This window comes from Canis aureus, chromosome 16 (genome assembly GCF_053574225.1).
Source record: "Canis aureus isolate CA01 chromosome 16, VMU_Caureus_v.1.0, whole genome shotgun sequence".
Lineage (NCBI taxonomy): Eukaryota > Metazoa > Chordata > Mammalia > Carnivora > Canidae > Canis > Canis aureus.
In genome coordinates this window covers 8,764,173-8,780,470 of record NC_135626.1, presented here as the reverse complement: position 1 = coordinate 8,780,470, position 16,298 = coordinate 8,764,173, and the positions used below count along the sequence as shown (strand labels likewise).

General features: G+C 49.6%; 1 protein-coding gene and 1 long non-coding RNA gene across 6 annotated transcripts in view; both read left to right on the top strand.

Moving 5' to 3' along the window:
- The window catches only part of MED27 (mediator complex subunit 27), a 200,003-nt gene extending 184,479 nt beyond the window's left edge, over positions 1-15,524 (top strand). For 2 of the 5 annotated variants that reach the window (XM_077851162.1, XM_077851158.1), the window contains 2 exons: positions 10,452-10,529; positions 12,716-15,524. In XM_077851162.1, coding sequence (XP_077707288.1) covers positions 10,452-10,529; positions 12,716-12,850 — 213 coding nt within the window. In that variant the 3' untranslated portion in view covers positions 12,851-15,524. Of the gene's footprint in view, positions 1-10,451; positions 10,530-12,158; positions 12,239-12,715 lie in introns of all 5 variants that reach the window. The other 3 variants (XM_077851160.1, XR_013353932.1, XR_013353931.1) reach the window with 3 other exon arrangements.
- Positions 2-8,467, top strand: LOC144285704 (uncharacterized). The gene is made up of 2 exons (XR_013353933.1): positions 2-6,868; positions 7,086-8,467. It is a non-coding gene; the product is annotated as an uncharacterized LOC144285704 (long non-coding RNA).
- Positions 15,525-16,298: the final 774 nt, after the last annotated feature.

Genomic DNA, 16,298 nt, shown 5'->3' with positions numbered 1-16,298 from the left:
GCGTGTGGCCCACTTTACCTTAGGTGATCTTTGTGAAGCGAACCAAAGACCGGCTGCCATGAACACCCCACACACTCCCACCACAGCACCCTCCCTCTTTTCTTCAGGCATATGATCTCCACTCCTGGTCAGAGAGTGAGCCACACAGGTAGTAAGGCACCTAGAATTACAACCACCCAGCAGTGTCCTTCAGGCAGCCCCAACATCCCAACACAGTCACAGCCCCAGGACCTGGAACATTCCCTCATGTCTGGAGAGGGCTCGCGGCCCCCCTGGTGACCTCCTGTTTCCCTGCCCAGCGAGGCCTGGGCAGAAGGCAGCCGGCACAGTGTTGGCAGAGCCAACTCATTGGCAGGGCTCCCCGCACCCTGCTCTGCACACCGGCATCTTTCCCCTACAGTTGCCTCGGCTTTGGTAGGGAAGTAGGTGGGATTGTCTGGATTTTCTTGGGAGCCCAGATGTCTTTGGATGTGTTTCTCTAACTGCAAGACTGTTCCTGCAGAAAATAACATCACACCAAGTGGGTACAGAACAGTTCAGGTATCTTTGGGGCTTGGACTTTGCTGGCAGCCAGCAACAGAATCTGGCATTTTACCATCTGGAAAGTGTTGAACTCTCTTTCGTTCATCTAAATGAAGAGCTTTAATTCCTTAATCCTGGGAAATGTCAAGGACCTTTTGTGTGCAGCTCCTCTCAGCCCTGCACAAGGGCTTTGGCAGAAGCTTCAGGCTGGTTGGGATTCTGGAGAGTTCCCTTGTGGCCACTCTGGCGTTTCCCTGTTCACCCAGACCCTCTTCCCTGCAGTGGCCCATGACCCCAGACTTTCCCACTCCCAAATCCCTCTTTCACTCTGCTCCCCTAACACCACTGGCCAAAAATAAATCAATAGAATCCTGTCTACATATCAGGGTGCTGTCAGGTGAGTGGCACCAGAGCAGAGCCACCTCTTTGAGCACTGTCCTCTGCATACATGCCCTGAGGTAGGCCCAGCGTGGCCTCATCCTCACGGAGACCACAGCCTGGGGTGAGGCAGGGCTCCTGGTCACAGGCAAGCGCAGGGCTGGGGTGTCCACAGGTGCCGCTTGAGGCACAGGCAGAGGGGGCCGGAGGGCTTCAGGGGAGCAGGCTTATGGGGAGGGATCCTTGGAGCAGCTGGCAATGTGGGAGCATGTCATGGACCTGAGGGAGACAAAGCTGGGACCCAGGTCATCGAGGGCCTCACATGCCATTCCACAGTGTTTCCAAGTTCCCTGCAGATTCTGGGCATGTGCGTGGTTTATTGTGATTGTTTTTCCTCTGGAGAAAATCTGCAGGCAGTCTGCACTTGGACCCAGGGAGTTGAGGGGCTTCCCTTCAGGGCATCCGTGGCATCTTGGCTGCCACTTTAAAGAGATTGGGGGGATGGCACCTGGGTGGCTCCGTGGGTGAAGCGTCTGCCTTCAGCTCCGGTCATTACCCCGGGGACCTGGGATCGAGCCCCGCATTGGGCTCCCTGCTCAGCAGAGAGCCTGCTTCTCCCTCCCCCTCTGCAAGTCCCCCTACTTGTGCTCTCTGTCTCTCTGTCAAATAAAGGAAGAAAATCTTTTTTAAAATAAAGAAAGAAATAGGAGTGAAACCCTCAAAACCAAACAAAAACTCCTTTATGGAGGCCCTAGTATATTATATTCAATACTCTATAGACAAGGCCTCACACCCCTCTCAGGCAGCTTGATCTCAAGACTATGGCCACTTCTCCAGCAAGATGGAGCAGTAGGGTCCATCCTCACCTGTCCAGTCCCACATGGACAGCCCTGCCTCTGGTCTTACCCCCAGCAGCACCGCCAAGCCCCAGGGGGCAGCTAGAAGCCCATCAAAGCCCGTGCAGATGGCCCCTTCATCAAGCAGAGAGGGAAGTATTGATCTTGTCTGAGTAATCCCCAGTCCCCCCGGACTGCGATGCTTTTTCCTCAGGCCTCCAGGCCCGGTGAACCCACAGCATACAAATCCAGGGTACAGATTAGAGACTCGGGCCGCATAATAAAAACGAAACTGCCTGCTTCTGCTCTACTGTACTTTTATCCCGGTTTTAGAAGCATGTCCCTGCCCTGCCCCCCATCATCCACAGCCCCCCAGCACTTTCAGGACCGACTTCATAGCATTCCCATTTTGAAATAATGATGGCTTCTCTTTTCATGGAATGAGTACTTCTGGGACTGTTTTAAATATTCTTCATAAAGCCAGTGCTCCTCCTCAGAGCAGTGTTGCTGGCAGGGATTACTGTCTCTTTAAACATTTAACACACGAGGTTCACATCTTTGACTCCTGGACCCACAGAGAATGTTCTCATTCCGAGAGGTTCCCAGGGCCCCTCTCCTTAAGGGTGGGTCCGTCCTTGGCAGAACCCTGAGTAGAGACTCCAGACTCTTGGACTGATCTCCTTATGTAGCATTAAAGTATATCCAGTGAATGAAAGTAGTTCCTGTTTATTCTTTGACTTGCAGCATGTGTACAACCAACTGGCACATGTTTGGCTTGTGCTCCAGAGTCTCTTTGAAGCCCATCAAGGTGGGAAGAGGCTTCTAGCACAAGAGTCATACTGTGCTGACAGCCTCCCCGGTTCTGAGCTGGGTGCTCCAAGCCCTTTGTGGCTGGTCCAGAAACTGAGGACTACAGGGGGAGGTAGAGGGTCACATCAGGGCAGGGGGGTAGGTTCCTGGAGTGGGACAGATCAGCTCATCCTTTTTAAAAGAACAAAGGGCTTTAATGTCACCCTGGCAGGCCTGAGGGTGGAGCTCAGAACAGGTGTACCCTCAGGACGTGTGTCCAGGCCCTGCAGCAGCGTCCACTGGGGCGCCAGTGATCCCAGCCTTGTGCTCCTTTCCCAGGGCCAGCGGGGAGAGTGATGCAGCCAAGGTCACCCCGATAATTAGTGATGAATCCACGACTGAACCCGGTCTCCTGACAGCTCCACATCACCTTTCCCAGCACGCCGCCTTTGGTTATGTTAATGTAGGCCAGAGAGAATGTTCTCTTCAGAGTATATAGAAGCAGGTATTGGCTGAAGGGAAGCCAGGATCTGGGTTTCTACCAGACTGCTCTTTTAAATAAGCAGCTCCTAAACACTTGGGTACTTAACTTTCCTTATTAATCTTGTGGGATACACTTTTAACAGAAGCCTCAGCTCTGCTGGCTTAGTGGGGGTGGCCTTGGGCCTCACGGGCTGTGTGGCAAGCATTTGAGTTGATGCCATCAGTGCTGTGTAGTGAGAAGAGTGGCACCCAAATGCCCGAGCCCAGGCCTGGCTCAGCATCCATGGGTGGGAAGCAGGCAGTAGCCCACAGCAGCCTGTTCATCCGTGGTCCCTAATGCTGCTAACGTCACAGTCACCTTGGGGAGCTTCTTCACCACACCCATCCTGGCCCCCAGTGTAGACTTCCTTTCAGAAGCTGAGGGATGGTGCCTGGCACCATCTCACCTCTGCACTCCTCACCTCTGCTGCTCCACACAGTTTCCACTCTGGCCTGGAAGCCCGTACATAGGCAAGGTGAAGACTCCGCCTTTGGCGAGCCCGGGAATCCCCAAGGACAGGCCGTATGCCACCAAGTAATGCAGTATCGACAATCCCTGACTTACAGGAGTTCAACTTAGGATTTTTCTACTTTATGAGGTGCGAAAGCGACACACATTCAGTAGAAGCGATAGTTCGAATTTTGAATTTGGATCTTTTCTCAAGCTAGCAATGAGGGAGTGGTATGATCCTCTCTCATGATGCCAGGCAGCAGCTGCAGCACTCGGCCAGCCCCACCTCCATGAGGTGACCAACCCCCAGGCTGGCAACCATTCTGTGCATCACTTTGAGTACAGTATTCAGTACGTTACATAAGATACTCTGCATTTTATTATAAAATCGGCTTTGTGCAGGACAATTCTGCCCAGCTGTAGGCGAGTTAAGTGTTCAGGGCACGCATAAGGTAGGCCAGGTTAAGTACATTAAATGCACTTTCAACTTAACAGTGAGTTTATCGGGATGTAACCCCCTGTCGTGAGTCGGGGAAGATCGGTACAACAGACTATCTATCTATCAAGATTTTATTTATTCATGAGAGACACAGAGAGGCAGAGACTCAGGCAAAGGGAGAAGCAGGCTCCTCGCAAGGAGCCCGATGTGGGACTCAATCCTGGACTCTGGGATCACACCCTGAGCTGCCGAGCCACCCAGGCATCCCCAGACCATCTTTTTAGAAGAGTAAACTGCCAAGGAATGATAGCACATTGAGAGCTTCTGCCCCCTCCCTGTGTCCTGCTGCCCCTTTTCTGCATGCCGTCACTCTGTCCTTTGTTCTTCCCCAACAGATAAAAAAAAAAAAAAAAAAAAAAACAAGGTCTTTGTGGCCGCCAGGAACCCTGGGCTCTGTGGGGCTGACCTTCAGCCTTGCTGGCCCTACCCCTGTCCTCTCTCCCCAGCAGCTGACCAGAGACCACCAGTAGGAAGAGGAATTTGGTCTTGATACCCTCTCTCTTCTGCATCCCCTTTATTCTTCAGCCTTAGACTTGTGTTTGCCCCCTTGCCCCCCTCATTCTGCATGGCCAGAGACTCATGAGATGCGGAGAGCTTCGTGTCCAGCCCTTTTGGGATGGGCATTTGGGATGTAGCAGCAGGCAAGAGTCAGAGGGAGAGTCGTGTGAGTGCCAAGAGCTGGGGCATGAAGTCCTCCCTCCCTGAGAGTTCTGGGGGCCATTCCTTTAAAGGGAGGAGGTGGCCTGGGTGTGCTGCTCTGGAGCTGCCTGAGTAGGCAGGTCACTTAACCTTGCTGTGACCACTCCCTCTCGGAAATGGACAGGCTCCTCACAGCGCCCTCCCACAGTGGTTGTGAGGATTGGGCAAGAGAAAGGGAAAGACTCACTGTGAGTGGGTGCTGCTGTTCAGTGCTTTCCCTAAATTGGCACATTTAATCCTTGTCCAAGGTCATGTGGCTCATAAGTAACAGACAACACTCAGGCCCACATGGTCTGGCTCCCAAGCCCCGATGCCTCCCAAGCTGAGTGGTGTAGACCACCTCATGCGGGGCCGCAGCTCTTAACAGGCAGCTCTGCTTTGGCTTTGGCCAACACAACTCGTGATCTCCCAAGCACCCTCTTCTCAGGTCCTGGAGTGAAGACGTCAGCCTTGCACACAATATGGTGGGGGAGCTTCGGGAGTCTTGTTTTGACTGGCATCTCCTTCACCAGAGTGTTGACTGGCAGCTGTTTCTTGAAAGATTCCTTTCTCCCCCAGAGCTTAGTTCCTTGCCAGTTTGGGTGCCCAAAGCCCTTCTCTGCCTGTTTGAGCTGGGGACAGAATCTCAGTACACCCAAGTTAGCAGAGGAGGAAGAGGAAGCTGAAAGTGAGATTGATAAAGCCCCTAGGATTTGTGATGGGCAATGGGAATGTCATGCTACTCAGAGTAACTCTCCAGTGTGACACAGCCTTGAGCCAGAGGGGGAAGCGCACCCACACTGAGCCAGAGCATCTGCAGTGTTCCTTGCTTGGAGGTGAAAAGGGACACCTCTTGGCAAAGCCCCTGTGTGGCTGCTATTCACTGCTTTTTGGTTTTGTTGTTGTTGGTGGTGGTGGTGGTGGTGGTGGTTTTTAAGTAAGCTCTACCCCCAGCATGGGGCTCGAACTCATGACCCCAAGATCAAGAATTGCAATGCTCTGTGGACTGAACCAGCCAGGCACCCCTCCCCACAGCTTTGTGAGTGGCCCTGTCTCTCCATGCCTGTACTTCTCCTGTCCTCACTGGTGTATTGTTACTTTCTTTTTTTTTTTTTAATTTTTTTTTAATCTTTACACTATTTTTTTTATTGGAGTTCAATTTGTCAACATATAGCATAACAACCAGTGCTCATCCCGTCAAGTGCCCCCCTCAGTGCCCGTCACCAGTCACCCCCACCCCCCGCCCACCTCCCTTTCCACCACCCCTTGTTCGTTTCCCAGAGTTAGGAGTCTCTCATGTTCTGTGTCCCTTTCTGATATTTCCCACTGATATTTTCTCCTTTCCCCTTTATTCCCTTTCACTATTTTTTATATTCCCCAGATGAATGAGACCATATAAAGTTTGTCCTTCTCCGATTGACTTATTTCACTCAGCATAATACCCTCCAGTTCCATCCACATGGAAGCAAATGGTGGGTATTTGTCGTTTCTAATGGCTGAGTAATATTCCATTGTATACATAGACCACATCTTCTTTATCTATTCATCTTTCGAAAGGGCATCGAGGCTCCTTCCACAGTTTGGCTATTGTTTCTTGTCTTCTCTTCCCTCCCTTACCATGGGCTCGGGGGCTGCTTTCATCTGTTCTCCGATGCTTTCCTAACCAGCACTCACTGGAGGGATGAATGGCCTCCCTTCCTCCTGAGGGGCATTAGTGCCCATCGTCAGCCTCCCCTGCTGGTCTGGGTGGCTTTCATCTCCCAATGGAATCTTATGAGCCGTACTTACATTACAGTGGGGCCCGAGCCTCCACCGGGCTAGCACAGAGTAGATTTAAATTAAATTAGTTAATAGCAAAAATATTTTGTTGCCCCAGGCCTGTTGTTTTTTTTTAATTAATTAATTAATTTATTTATTTATTTATAATAGTCACAGAGAGAGAGAGAGAGTCAGAGGCAAAGACATAGGCAGAGGGAGAAGCAGGCTCCATGCACCGGGAGCCCAATGTGGGATTCGATCCCGGGTCTCCAGGATCGCGCCCTGGGCCAAAGGCAGGCGCTAAACCGCTGCGCCACCCAGGGATCCCCCTGTTGTTGTTTTATTTTCAACATCTTGGATGCTGAAGAAAAAAAATTAATTAAAAAGAAAAAACCACTTTGTTATTGAAAACTGTAAAACAAGAAAACAGTGAAGGTAGGGATCCCTGGGTGGCGCAGCGGTTTGGCGCCTGCCTTTGGCCCAGGGCGCGATCCTGGAGACCCGGGATCGAATCCCACATCGGGCTCTCGGTGCATGGAGCCTGCTTCTCCCTCTGCCTGTGTCTCTGCCTCTCTCTCTCTCTCTCTCTCTGTGACTATCATAAATAAATAAAAATTTAAAAAAAAAAAAAAAAAAAAAGAAAACAGTGAAGGTAGAATGCTTTTACGGAAAGGAAAATCATCGTAGGGTGAATTTTCCCCGCATTCTACAGCCATGCCTAGCCTGGTGCTTTGGAGTTTGGTCACAGGAGCCCCAAAACCAGTAATGGAGAAGTTTGTGAGGAAGGGAAAGAAAATATAACAAATCTGGTCAGCTTTGTTTCCTTCTATTAAGATGTCTGTCATTAGTGATGGGAAATTAAATGATCATACCAGCACGAGAAAAAAAAATGCCACCGTTTGGCAGTTTAAGGGAGTAATTTATACTGGACCTTTTGAGAAAGTGGCTAAATTTGGCCAGGTTGCCAACCGACTAAGAGAAGCTAATTAGGTGCCCTATCTGGGAGCTAGATGCCAAAACAGCAATGTGGCATATCTGGAGCGGGATCTAGAGCACATTTTCTGGTTCATTCAGTTGTTCTGCTCTCAAGTAGCCAGGTATCCAGCAACCACATTTACAAATCCCCAGCCTGCATTTCTGGTCTGTACTGTGGCTTCCCAACAACTTCACTGGGCTGAGACGTGTGGGCAGACGATGCCTGGGCACCTGCGGCATGCGCCTTTTCAGAACCTGCATTGCTGGCTGGGGGTTCCCATTGGGAGGAATGGCCCAGGTTTGATTTGGCCTTGCAGTCTGGACTCAAAACACCCGCTGCACCTCACTAGCTGTGTGACCTAGCCATCTTCTCAACCTCTGGAAGTCACCATCTCCTCTTCTATAAAATGAAAACAAGGAGAATACACCCACTTCAGTTATGCTGCTGAATTTTATATGTTGGTCATATAAAATATTCCGTGTTAAAAATTCTACAAAGAAAAGCAAAAAAAATGTGCAGCCAAAAAAGGCCAATATACCCCCAGCCTGGGGGCATGACCTCTGAGTGGCCAGTGTGACTGAGGAACCTGGCCCCAGGACAGGTGCTCAGGCTACTAAAGTGGCTGAATCTGGGCTTGTCCCAGGGGACTCCTGGGGCTAGTGATGAGCTGTTGAGGAAGGAGCACACCCAGAACTAGGGGACGGCGGCACACCAGCAAGCCTGGCATCCCTGCTGTGACAGCACTAATGTGTAGGGCAAGGCTTGTTAGAAGCATTGTAAAATAAATAGTAGGGGCTGCAGAAAGAATTCTCCAGAAATTCTTTCTTTTATAAATTTCCCATGAAATGGCACTTGCCTGGGTGGTTTTATTTAGCAAGGGGTCTGGGTGGGTAGGAAGCAGCCTCCACGCACAGGGACCGACCCAGTTTGCTTTGCTGTGTTTTGTAGCCATAATTTCACCCCACTGATCACCACCCACCATCTTGCCAAATTATCATTACTACTGTTTAAAAAAAAAAAAAAAGCATTGCTCATTTTAGAAAGCTGTCTGTCAGAAATGCTTAAAATAAAACCAGTCTGCGCTTGAAAGGATAAGTACCACTTATCTTGAAAGTCACTTGGGTAACAATTTCTCAGCAATGTTGGATACATGACCTGTAGCTATATTTTCAAGAAAGCGAGTACAAATGTCCCTGGTATGTGGCCTTTCGTGAGTGGACATTTTTAAGTTTTTTTTCTTTATTCAACAAATATGTATTGAGCACCTGCTAGATGCTAGGTGATGTTCTAGGCCTTGAGAGGATGTAACATCAACGAGATGGGCATGATGCCTGTCCCCACAGAGCTTATCGTCTTGTGGATTCTCCAGCCACCAGGCAGGCCATGGAAGTCCAGCAGGGAAAGAGTACTCATCTGGCATCGGGAGGAGCAGAGGGGAGATGAGAGGCAAAGCTGTAGCCTGGCTGGAAGGGAGGTGCACCACATGTGTGGCCATTTATTTAGGGCAGGTGAGGCTCAGGTTCTGTAAGTTAGGGAGCCTGTACCCTCACGCTTTGGGGTGTGGCCTCTCTGACCTTGGCTGAACTGACATCTGGGAATCTGGTGAGTTTGCCACTTACCATGTGGAACCTGGAGCGGCCCTTCCAGGTTCCTTCCACTGGATTGCTTCCCCCCACTGCTGCTTAGGTCCATCGGCACGTCACATGGTGTCTTGTGACAGGTAGAAAACCAAGGAGCCTACACCAGGTAGACCCATGTTTGTTTACTCCTGCTCAACAAAACTGATCATTTACTTGGTAGGGTTCTGGGGTTTTTTGGTTTTTTTTGTGTGTGTGTGTGGTTGTTTCATTTTGTCTTTAAAGATTTATTTTTATGTATTTATGATAGAGAGAGAGAGGCAGAGACACAGGAGGAGGGAGAAGCAGGCTCCATGCTGGGACTCTACTCGAGGCGGGACTCCATCCCGGGACTCTAGGATGGCACCCTGGGCCAAAGGCAGGCACGAAACCACCAAGCCACCCAGGGATCCCCTCATTTTGGCTTTTAATCACAACATTCATAGTGACAAGAATCCCCAGTGAGGGACAGTCAGCTAAACTATGATTTTGAACACAACTGTCAAATTAGGTATCATCTATTAATTTGCAGATCAATGGCAGGCATTAGCAGCTTGTGGTATCAAATTGCAGAACTACAGGGGATCTTAGACTACTCCTTTGTTTTTCAGAAGGGATGTTGAGACCCAGAGACATTAAGTAGTTGGATAGAGGTCGCGGGACAGCGCTGGGACTTTAGCCCAGTGTGCATTCTTTCTGGTCACTGGGACCTCTAGTAGGGTCTAATGCAGTCGTGCCCTCGGCCCCTACTTGGAGTTTGGGGACAGTGGGTATGACCCACCAGGATGCTGAAATAGGCCATAGCTTTTGAAGAGAAGACCACACTTTGAGTGGCAAGGCTCCTCAACAAGAGTAATGGAAACGTGAGACTCGAAGGAAAGATCATCAGAAATTACCAGATGCTGGGTGACGGAATCATAAAATCTCTACAACTACAAATTGTGAGACAGAATGAAAATTGCAGGGACAGAAAGACCAGTTACCCTGCCAGGGACATCGGTCTGGTGTAAAGATGAAGTCGAATGTGGACAGGTGGAAAAGCTTCTCTGCATCCATGCTGTGTTCCCTGCCGTGACTTGGCTTAGGAACATTTCTGTGATCTGCCCCGTCTTCCCCTCTCTGCTGGCCTCTGGCCACACCCCTCCCTCAGGGGCTATCCCCGGCCTGGTAGTTGCTGGAACTCACGCCTCTTGCCTCCAGACCTGGATACTTTGCGTCCTCTCTACCTACAACACTCCTCCTCCCTGGTCCCTGCCCCCAACTCTGCTAACTAATTTTTGTACTTGAGATTTTATTTTAGATGTCCTTTTCTCCAAGAGACGTTCAGAAGCAGATTGGTTTATCCTATCAAGAGAACGCATTGGTTTTGTTTTCTCTGTGCTGGTTTCGGGTGGCCTCTGACTCCAGTTGCTATCCTTGGTTCCAGGTGACAGACCATGCCACCACTGCCCTGCTTCACTATCAGCTGCCACAGATGCCTGACGTCGTGGTCAGATCCTTCATGGTAAGTGGCCTTAAGAGCCGAATCTCCTTTGGAAACCTTGACTCCCTCCAGGTACGAGCCAGCAGATCAGAAGGTGGCTGCTCCGTCTCTAGATCACCAGGGCCTCGTAATGGGAGATGGGCCAGCATAGAACTGATTTCTTTAAACCGGGAAGGGATTTATGAGAAACCGTTTCCCACTTAATTAACTGGTGTCTTCTGTCATGCTGAACAAATGGTGGTTTCAGAAGTGATCTCCTAACACAGTTCCCCACATTGATTTAGTCAATAGATATTTATTGAGCTCCTCATCTATGCCAGGCCCTGTGCTTGGTGCTGAGTGGGTAGCGGTGACTAAGACAAATCTTGCAGTGTCCCCAAGACATGTACATTTTCAGAGTTGAAACTTGGGATGGGGAACGACCCTCCAAACAGCCATTGCACTGGTGTATGGGAGTCACCTCCTGCCATCCTATTAAGTGCTGAGAATTTTGCAACCTGGTTATTTAAGCATGATACCTGGAAATTGAACCAGAATGTTTACACCACGAAATCAGCAAACACTACAAGTCAGGATTCCCCGCCACCCCTCAAGCCGATTCATCTGCACACCTCGGCCCAAATCTGTCACATGACCAACATTTGGCCCAAGCTGGCCCATCAGCCAGCTCCATCAGATCCTGGCAGAACTGGCAGCTGTGTGTTTCACATCATGCAGACATGGCTTCATGCTCTCACCTCAGTAGGCTCCATCTTTCACTGAGGCTAAAACTCCCTTTTCAGTTCACACTAGGAAGGCTGCCAGTTAGAGACCTACTCAGAAGACACCTGTTAGCAAGTCCAAATGAGTGTTGACAGCCAGGTGGAATAGTGCTTACCCGCTTCATCCCATCATGGTTTGCCTCAGCAAGTGAGCTTCTTAGAATACCTGCAGTTCATTTCTTGGAAGACACAAACCCGACTTATTGATCTGCTTCACGGTGCTGGGGAGGGTGAATGATCAAACCCAGGCACTCAGCTGGGGCCACACACAGAGCAGCTCTTCATGTGTCGAGAGGACAATTCAGCTGACAGTCATTTCTGGGCAGCTAGTCTTGCTATTTAACCTAACTTGTTGTCATGCCCGATTTCCCTTTGGTAACTGACTTTGGGGTTAGGGGAGGATTTGAATTGGATCAGCACTGAAGGATAAATAGTTTAGCTGAGTGATCCATCAACCTTCTCACATTTATTGCCAAACCCTCAAACACCTGGCCTTTAGAAGGGGGACAGTATCAATGGGCCATAGCCTGCCACCATGAAGGCAGCTGTGATGAAGATAGAAGGATTTGTATCAATACACTCGACCTACCTCTTCAAAGAACAATTTTCTCTCATCGATGTAATTCAGGACGACATTAAATGATGAGATTCATGTGCCCCTGTCACAGTGAGAACTTGCTTAACTTGCCTATTGTTGTGGGTTGGGGTTTTTTTTGTTGGTGGTGGGGGGCAGTGTGTTTTGTTTTGTTTTGTTTTGGTATTGAATCTCCTTGAGTTTGAGAATTGAGTTATGTGAGTCTCATCCTTATGTATGATGCCTGAGAGAACTCTGCACTCTGAACCACTCAAGTGTGTATTTGCCGCTTATAATGTTATTTGGTGGCACCAGGTTGTCCCTGCCCTCCCCCAGGTGCATTGGGCCACGTTGTGACAGTGAGCAGTGACCTCTGAAATCAAATTAGAAAGAAGGTATGTTGACCTCAGTGGAGAGTTTGAACATTGTCATCAATGCAAAGTCTTCCTCCACACGTGTCCATGCCCGCCCCTCGGCCGGGGACAAGGCAAGGATCAGTGCACATATTCAGGAGCCACAGGGCACAGAAGTAAAACGTGGTTATGTGCAGCCCCGAGCCACAGGCCATGCTCCAGGGCATAGCTGCTCTTCCAAGAGCACTTCCTGCCCCTAAGAGGAGGAATTTGTATTTTAAAAACTCCCTCAGTTGGGGTGGGGGTGGGGGTGGGGGAGGGCAGTGCCAGAACTGAAAATCAGCAGCATTATGACCTTGTGGATTCTGTATGCAGGGCTTTGTGAAATCACAGGCCATCTTTTGGGTCCCAGCCAACTTGAGTTCTCCGGCCTCGAGATCATTAGGCTTGACAGGAAGGATGACATTGGAAGCACCCAGATCCCATTTCTTTTATTTCTCTCTTCACTTCTCTTTTTAGACCTGGTTAAGAAGTTACATAAAGCTGTTCCAGGCCCCGTGCCAACGCTGCGGGAAGTTTCTACAAGATGGCCTTCCCCCGACGTGGAGGGATTTCCGAACCCTCGAAGCCTTCCATGACACCTGCCGGCAGTGACCGGCCCCAGCCCCAGTCCTGCCTGCAGGCCCCACCCAGCACTTCCCAGACAAGCAGACCAATGGCTCGGACTGTCCTCACTGCCCAGATGCCAGTACCGCCACTCTGCCCCGTTTTCCTAGCAGCAAGTCGTATGTTAAGGCCAATCCTCTTGCAGAGCAGATTCCATCTTGTGTTGATGGGACACATTGCACACTATAACTGGTATGTGGAAGGCAGAGAGGAACTTTATAGAACTCAGAATCAGGAAAATTTGCAGCACGTCCTTGTAAGCAGCTGGCCAGTTGATCCTCCTAGGTCTGTGTTCTAAGTCATTTTCACGAGCCGTTATCATTTGAAAGAGCCCATGTTCATACATATTGTCAGGCTGGGTGTTTTGTTTTATAACTTTTTTTTTTTTTTTTTTTAATAAGCAGTAAACCTTTTATACCCCGGACAAGGCTTTGTCTCCTGTTTCTTAAAGCACCTTCTACATTCAGTTGGGTGAACATGTGAGCAGATCTGGCCCTTTTGAAGAAAAAAAACCACTTAGTAATGTCTGCATTTAAAACATTGTTCTGAGGACACATTTCCTTGCATCTTGCTTTTAGGAGAGAGGGCAGTGTTGGCAAATACTCCATTTCAAAGACTTTTTTGCAGTTTGAAAAATGGATTGTTCTTTTTGAGGAAAAAAGCGCACAGATGTTTCTTTTTGCTAAAGCAGTAACACACGTACATACCAAAAGGAAAGGAATCTGCCCATGTTACCAGCTAGAACACATGTGAGCAGGCATGAGAGGGGTGCCTGGCTTGCTTGTACCATATTTTGTTCTAAATATGAGCAGATTCCAGCGCCGTCTGCCAAGTTCATACAGAGCTTTGACCCCAACACTGAAAGCCATAACCTGTTTATATGAAGAAGCATTGACCTGGTGAAAGTCTTGAAGGAAGGGGAAGTTTCCTAGAGCTTTCCCAGGCCAGCCTATGCTTCAGATGTTCTCTTTGCAATGAAGCTGCCAGAGAGACACTGCCTTCTTGAGATGTCCAAAAGAATGGGTGGTTCCCACCTGGGTTCTAGTACCACTCAGGCCCTCCCCTCCTACCCCCACCAGGGTTAAAGGAGCTGAGGACAAAGAGGATTTAGTGAAAGGGAAAAGAAAGGATAAGACCATGCCATTCAAGGTGTGGTCCAGCACCATGGGGGCTGGTTAAAAACACAGAGCCTCAGGCCCTGCCCCAGACCAACCGAAGAAGATGCTCTGGGGGTGGGGTCCAATAGTCTGATTGTTAACAAGCCTGTGGGGGACTCTGCTATGAGCTCAAGTCTGAGAACCCCTGTTCCAGGAAATGAGCCTACTTTCAGTGCCCAGTCTGGGGAGGTGTGATGAGAGGCAGCGAAAATGAACATGTCCATACAGCCAGTGATTCCAGACTAAATACCGTGGTCGTCACATTCAAGCTGTTCTCGCTCATGAGAAGCACCATTATTTCCTGAACCATTAAGAAAGAAAAGCATGCTGCCAATTAAACCATGGCACAGGCCTTAATGAGAATCCTGTGTGACACATGAGTCGGTCACACCAGCCTTTCATGGCTCTGAAACATCTTTCATCTATTCTAAGGGGGCTGGCAATCTCTGCTGCCTGGAGTTTCATTGTTTAGTGGGGGACAGACGATCCCTGGTAACAGAACAGAACACTGCTTCACTGACTCACAGGTCTCTTCCCTCCTTTGGTCTCATAAGACACTTGTTTGTTGCTTTTTGAGAACATCCAGAATTGAGGACGTAGGATCTGTAACAACAGCTCGTGTCATTGCTGCCCATCTTTTCTAAGACATTTAAATGGCACATGGACCGGCCCCCAGGGGACTACAGTGTGCATTGTCGTGTGCAGTGATGACAGTATGAACAGGTTGGAGCACGTAGAAATGGCAAGTACGTCATGATACCAGCTGGCTGACAGCACCCATCAGAGATGTGGAAATGGGTAGGTGGGGGGAATGATGAAATTATGGTAACAGTAGATCACCTTGTGAGAAGGCTGTTTGGATTTTTAACTGTTTGAATCCTCCTGATTGCCCCAGATGCAAGAAAGTCCCTGTTGGCACCAAGGGTCTAATCCGTTGCCAACCTCCGCATTCAGGAGAGAGAGCGAGCCGGCCTTGAGTTCAGAGCCTCAGGCAGGCAGGAGTCTCTGCTTAGTGACATTGTTCTCTCCATGGCATGTTTAGTGATCCCTTCCATTCGTGACAAATGGTGCTTTTTTCCCATTCACAGGAAGGCATAAAGTTTCCATTTTAAACAAATGTATTTAGGCAGAAAAGTGGGACCATTAAAGAAAAATATTAAATACCAGCACAGGTGGAGTGTGGCTGTAGCAGAATGTTGGGGGGTATGCACAGCCAGGGCCTGAATTCTGGCCCCCTGCCCACAGTGTCACTGTTCCTTGGTAAAACTCTGTTCCTGTCGTAAGGTGAAGGCTGGTCGTGACCATGAGAAGGGGAAGCTGGGAGTGATTATAGATGAAAAAAGATTGGCCATGAGTGGATCATTCACTGTGGCTGGGCATCGCAACCACATTGTGGGTGATGCATAGATACCATTCTGCTCCCTATGTTTTATGTATTATTTTTCAATATGTTATATACATTTTAAAGTTTTTTTCCCTAAATAAAAGCGGAAGGAAAAACACAAGGGCTGGGCCAGCGAGCCTTGAGCCTTTTCCGTCTCTGGCATTCATGCTCTTCAGTCCTAAGTGCTGAAAGGAAATGTACCAAGATCTAGAAAGGTGAGCAGGGCTGGAAGGGTGAATGCTTGGTGATTTAAGAGATAGACCTGAGGGAGACTGGCTTTGTGTGTCAACCAGTAAAATCCAGAGAACATGTTGATCCAAAGTCGGCGAAAGTAGAGACTGGAGGTGGGTAGGGACCAGTTCCAGCGTGGCAAATCACGAGGGGAGCTCGGAGCCATGCTGCCCCTGGGAGCAAGGCATTGGGCCCCAGAATTGTCCTTTGGTGCCTCTCACAGAGGGGAACGTGGCCACCACTGGGTACAGCACCCAAATGCTATTTGGCTGTCTGATGTGACCTCTAGGCCAGATCGAGGCATCGTATGTGACTTAATCATTAGCTGGCCAGCTCAGCATCTGCTCTGTGCCAGGCACTGCATCCCAAGGGGGTACATGGCGCTTCCCCTCAGCATCTAGACAAGGAATCAGGACAGGATCTCACACAGCGGTACGCCAGGGGGCTGCATGTCAGACTGACCAGGTCATCGGGCCCTGTGGGCGAAGCCTCCTCTGCAGAGGCAGCGGCCCCGTCCCCGCCCTGCTGAGGTGTGTCACCTGAGAAGTGCTCTTGGCCCAAGCCTGGAAAGCTCTGTGTGGCAGGTGCTTCAGCAGCGCCATGCTTACCTGTACTTCCTGCCGGCCAGGCCATGGCTGGTGAGTGCGGCTGTCGTTAGGAAGAG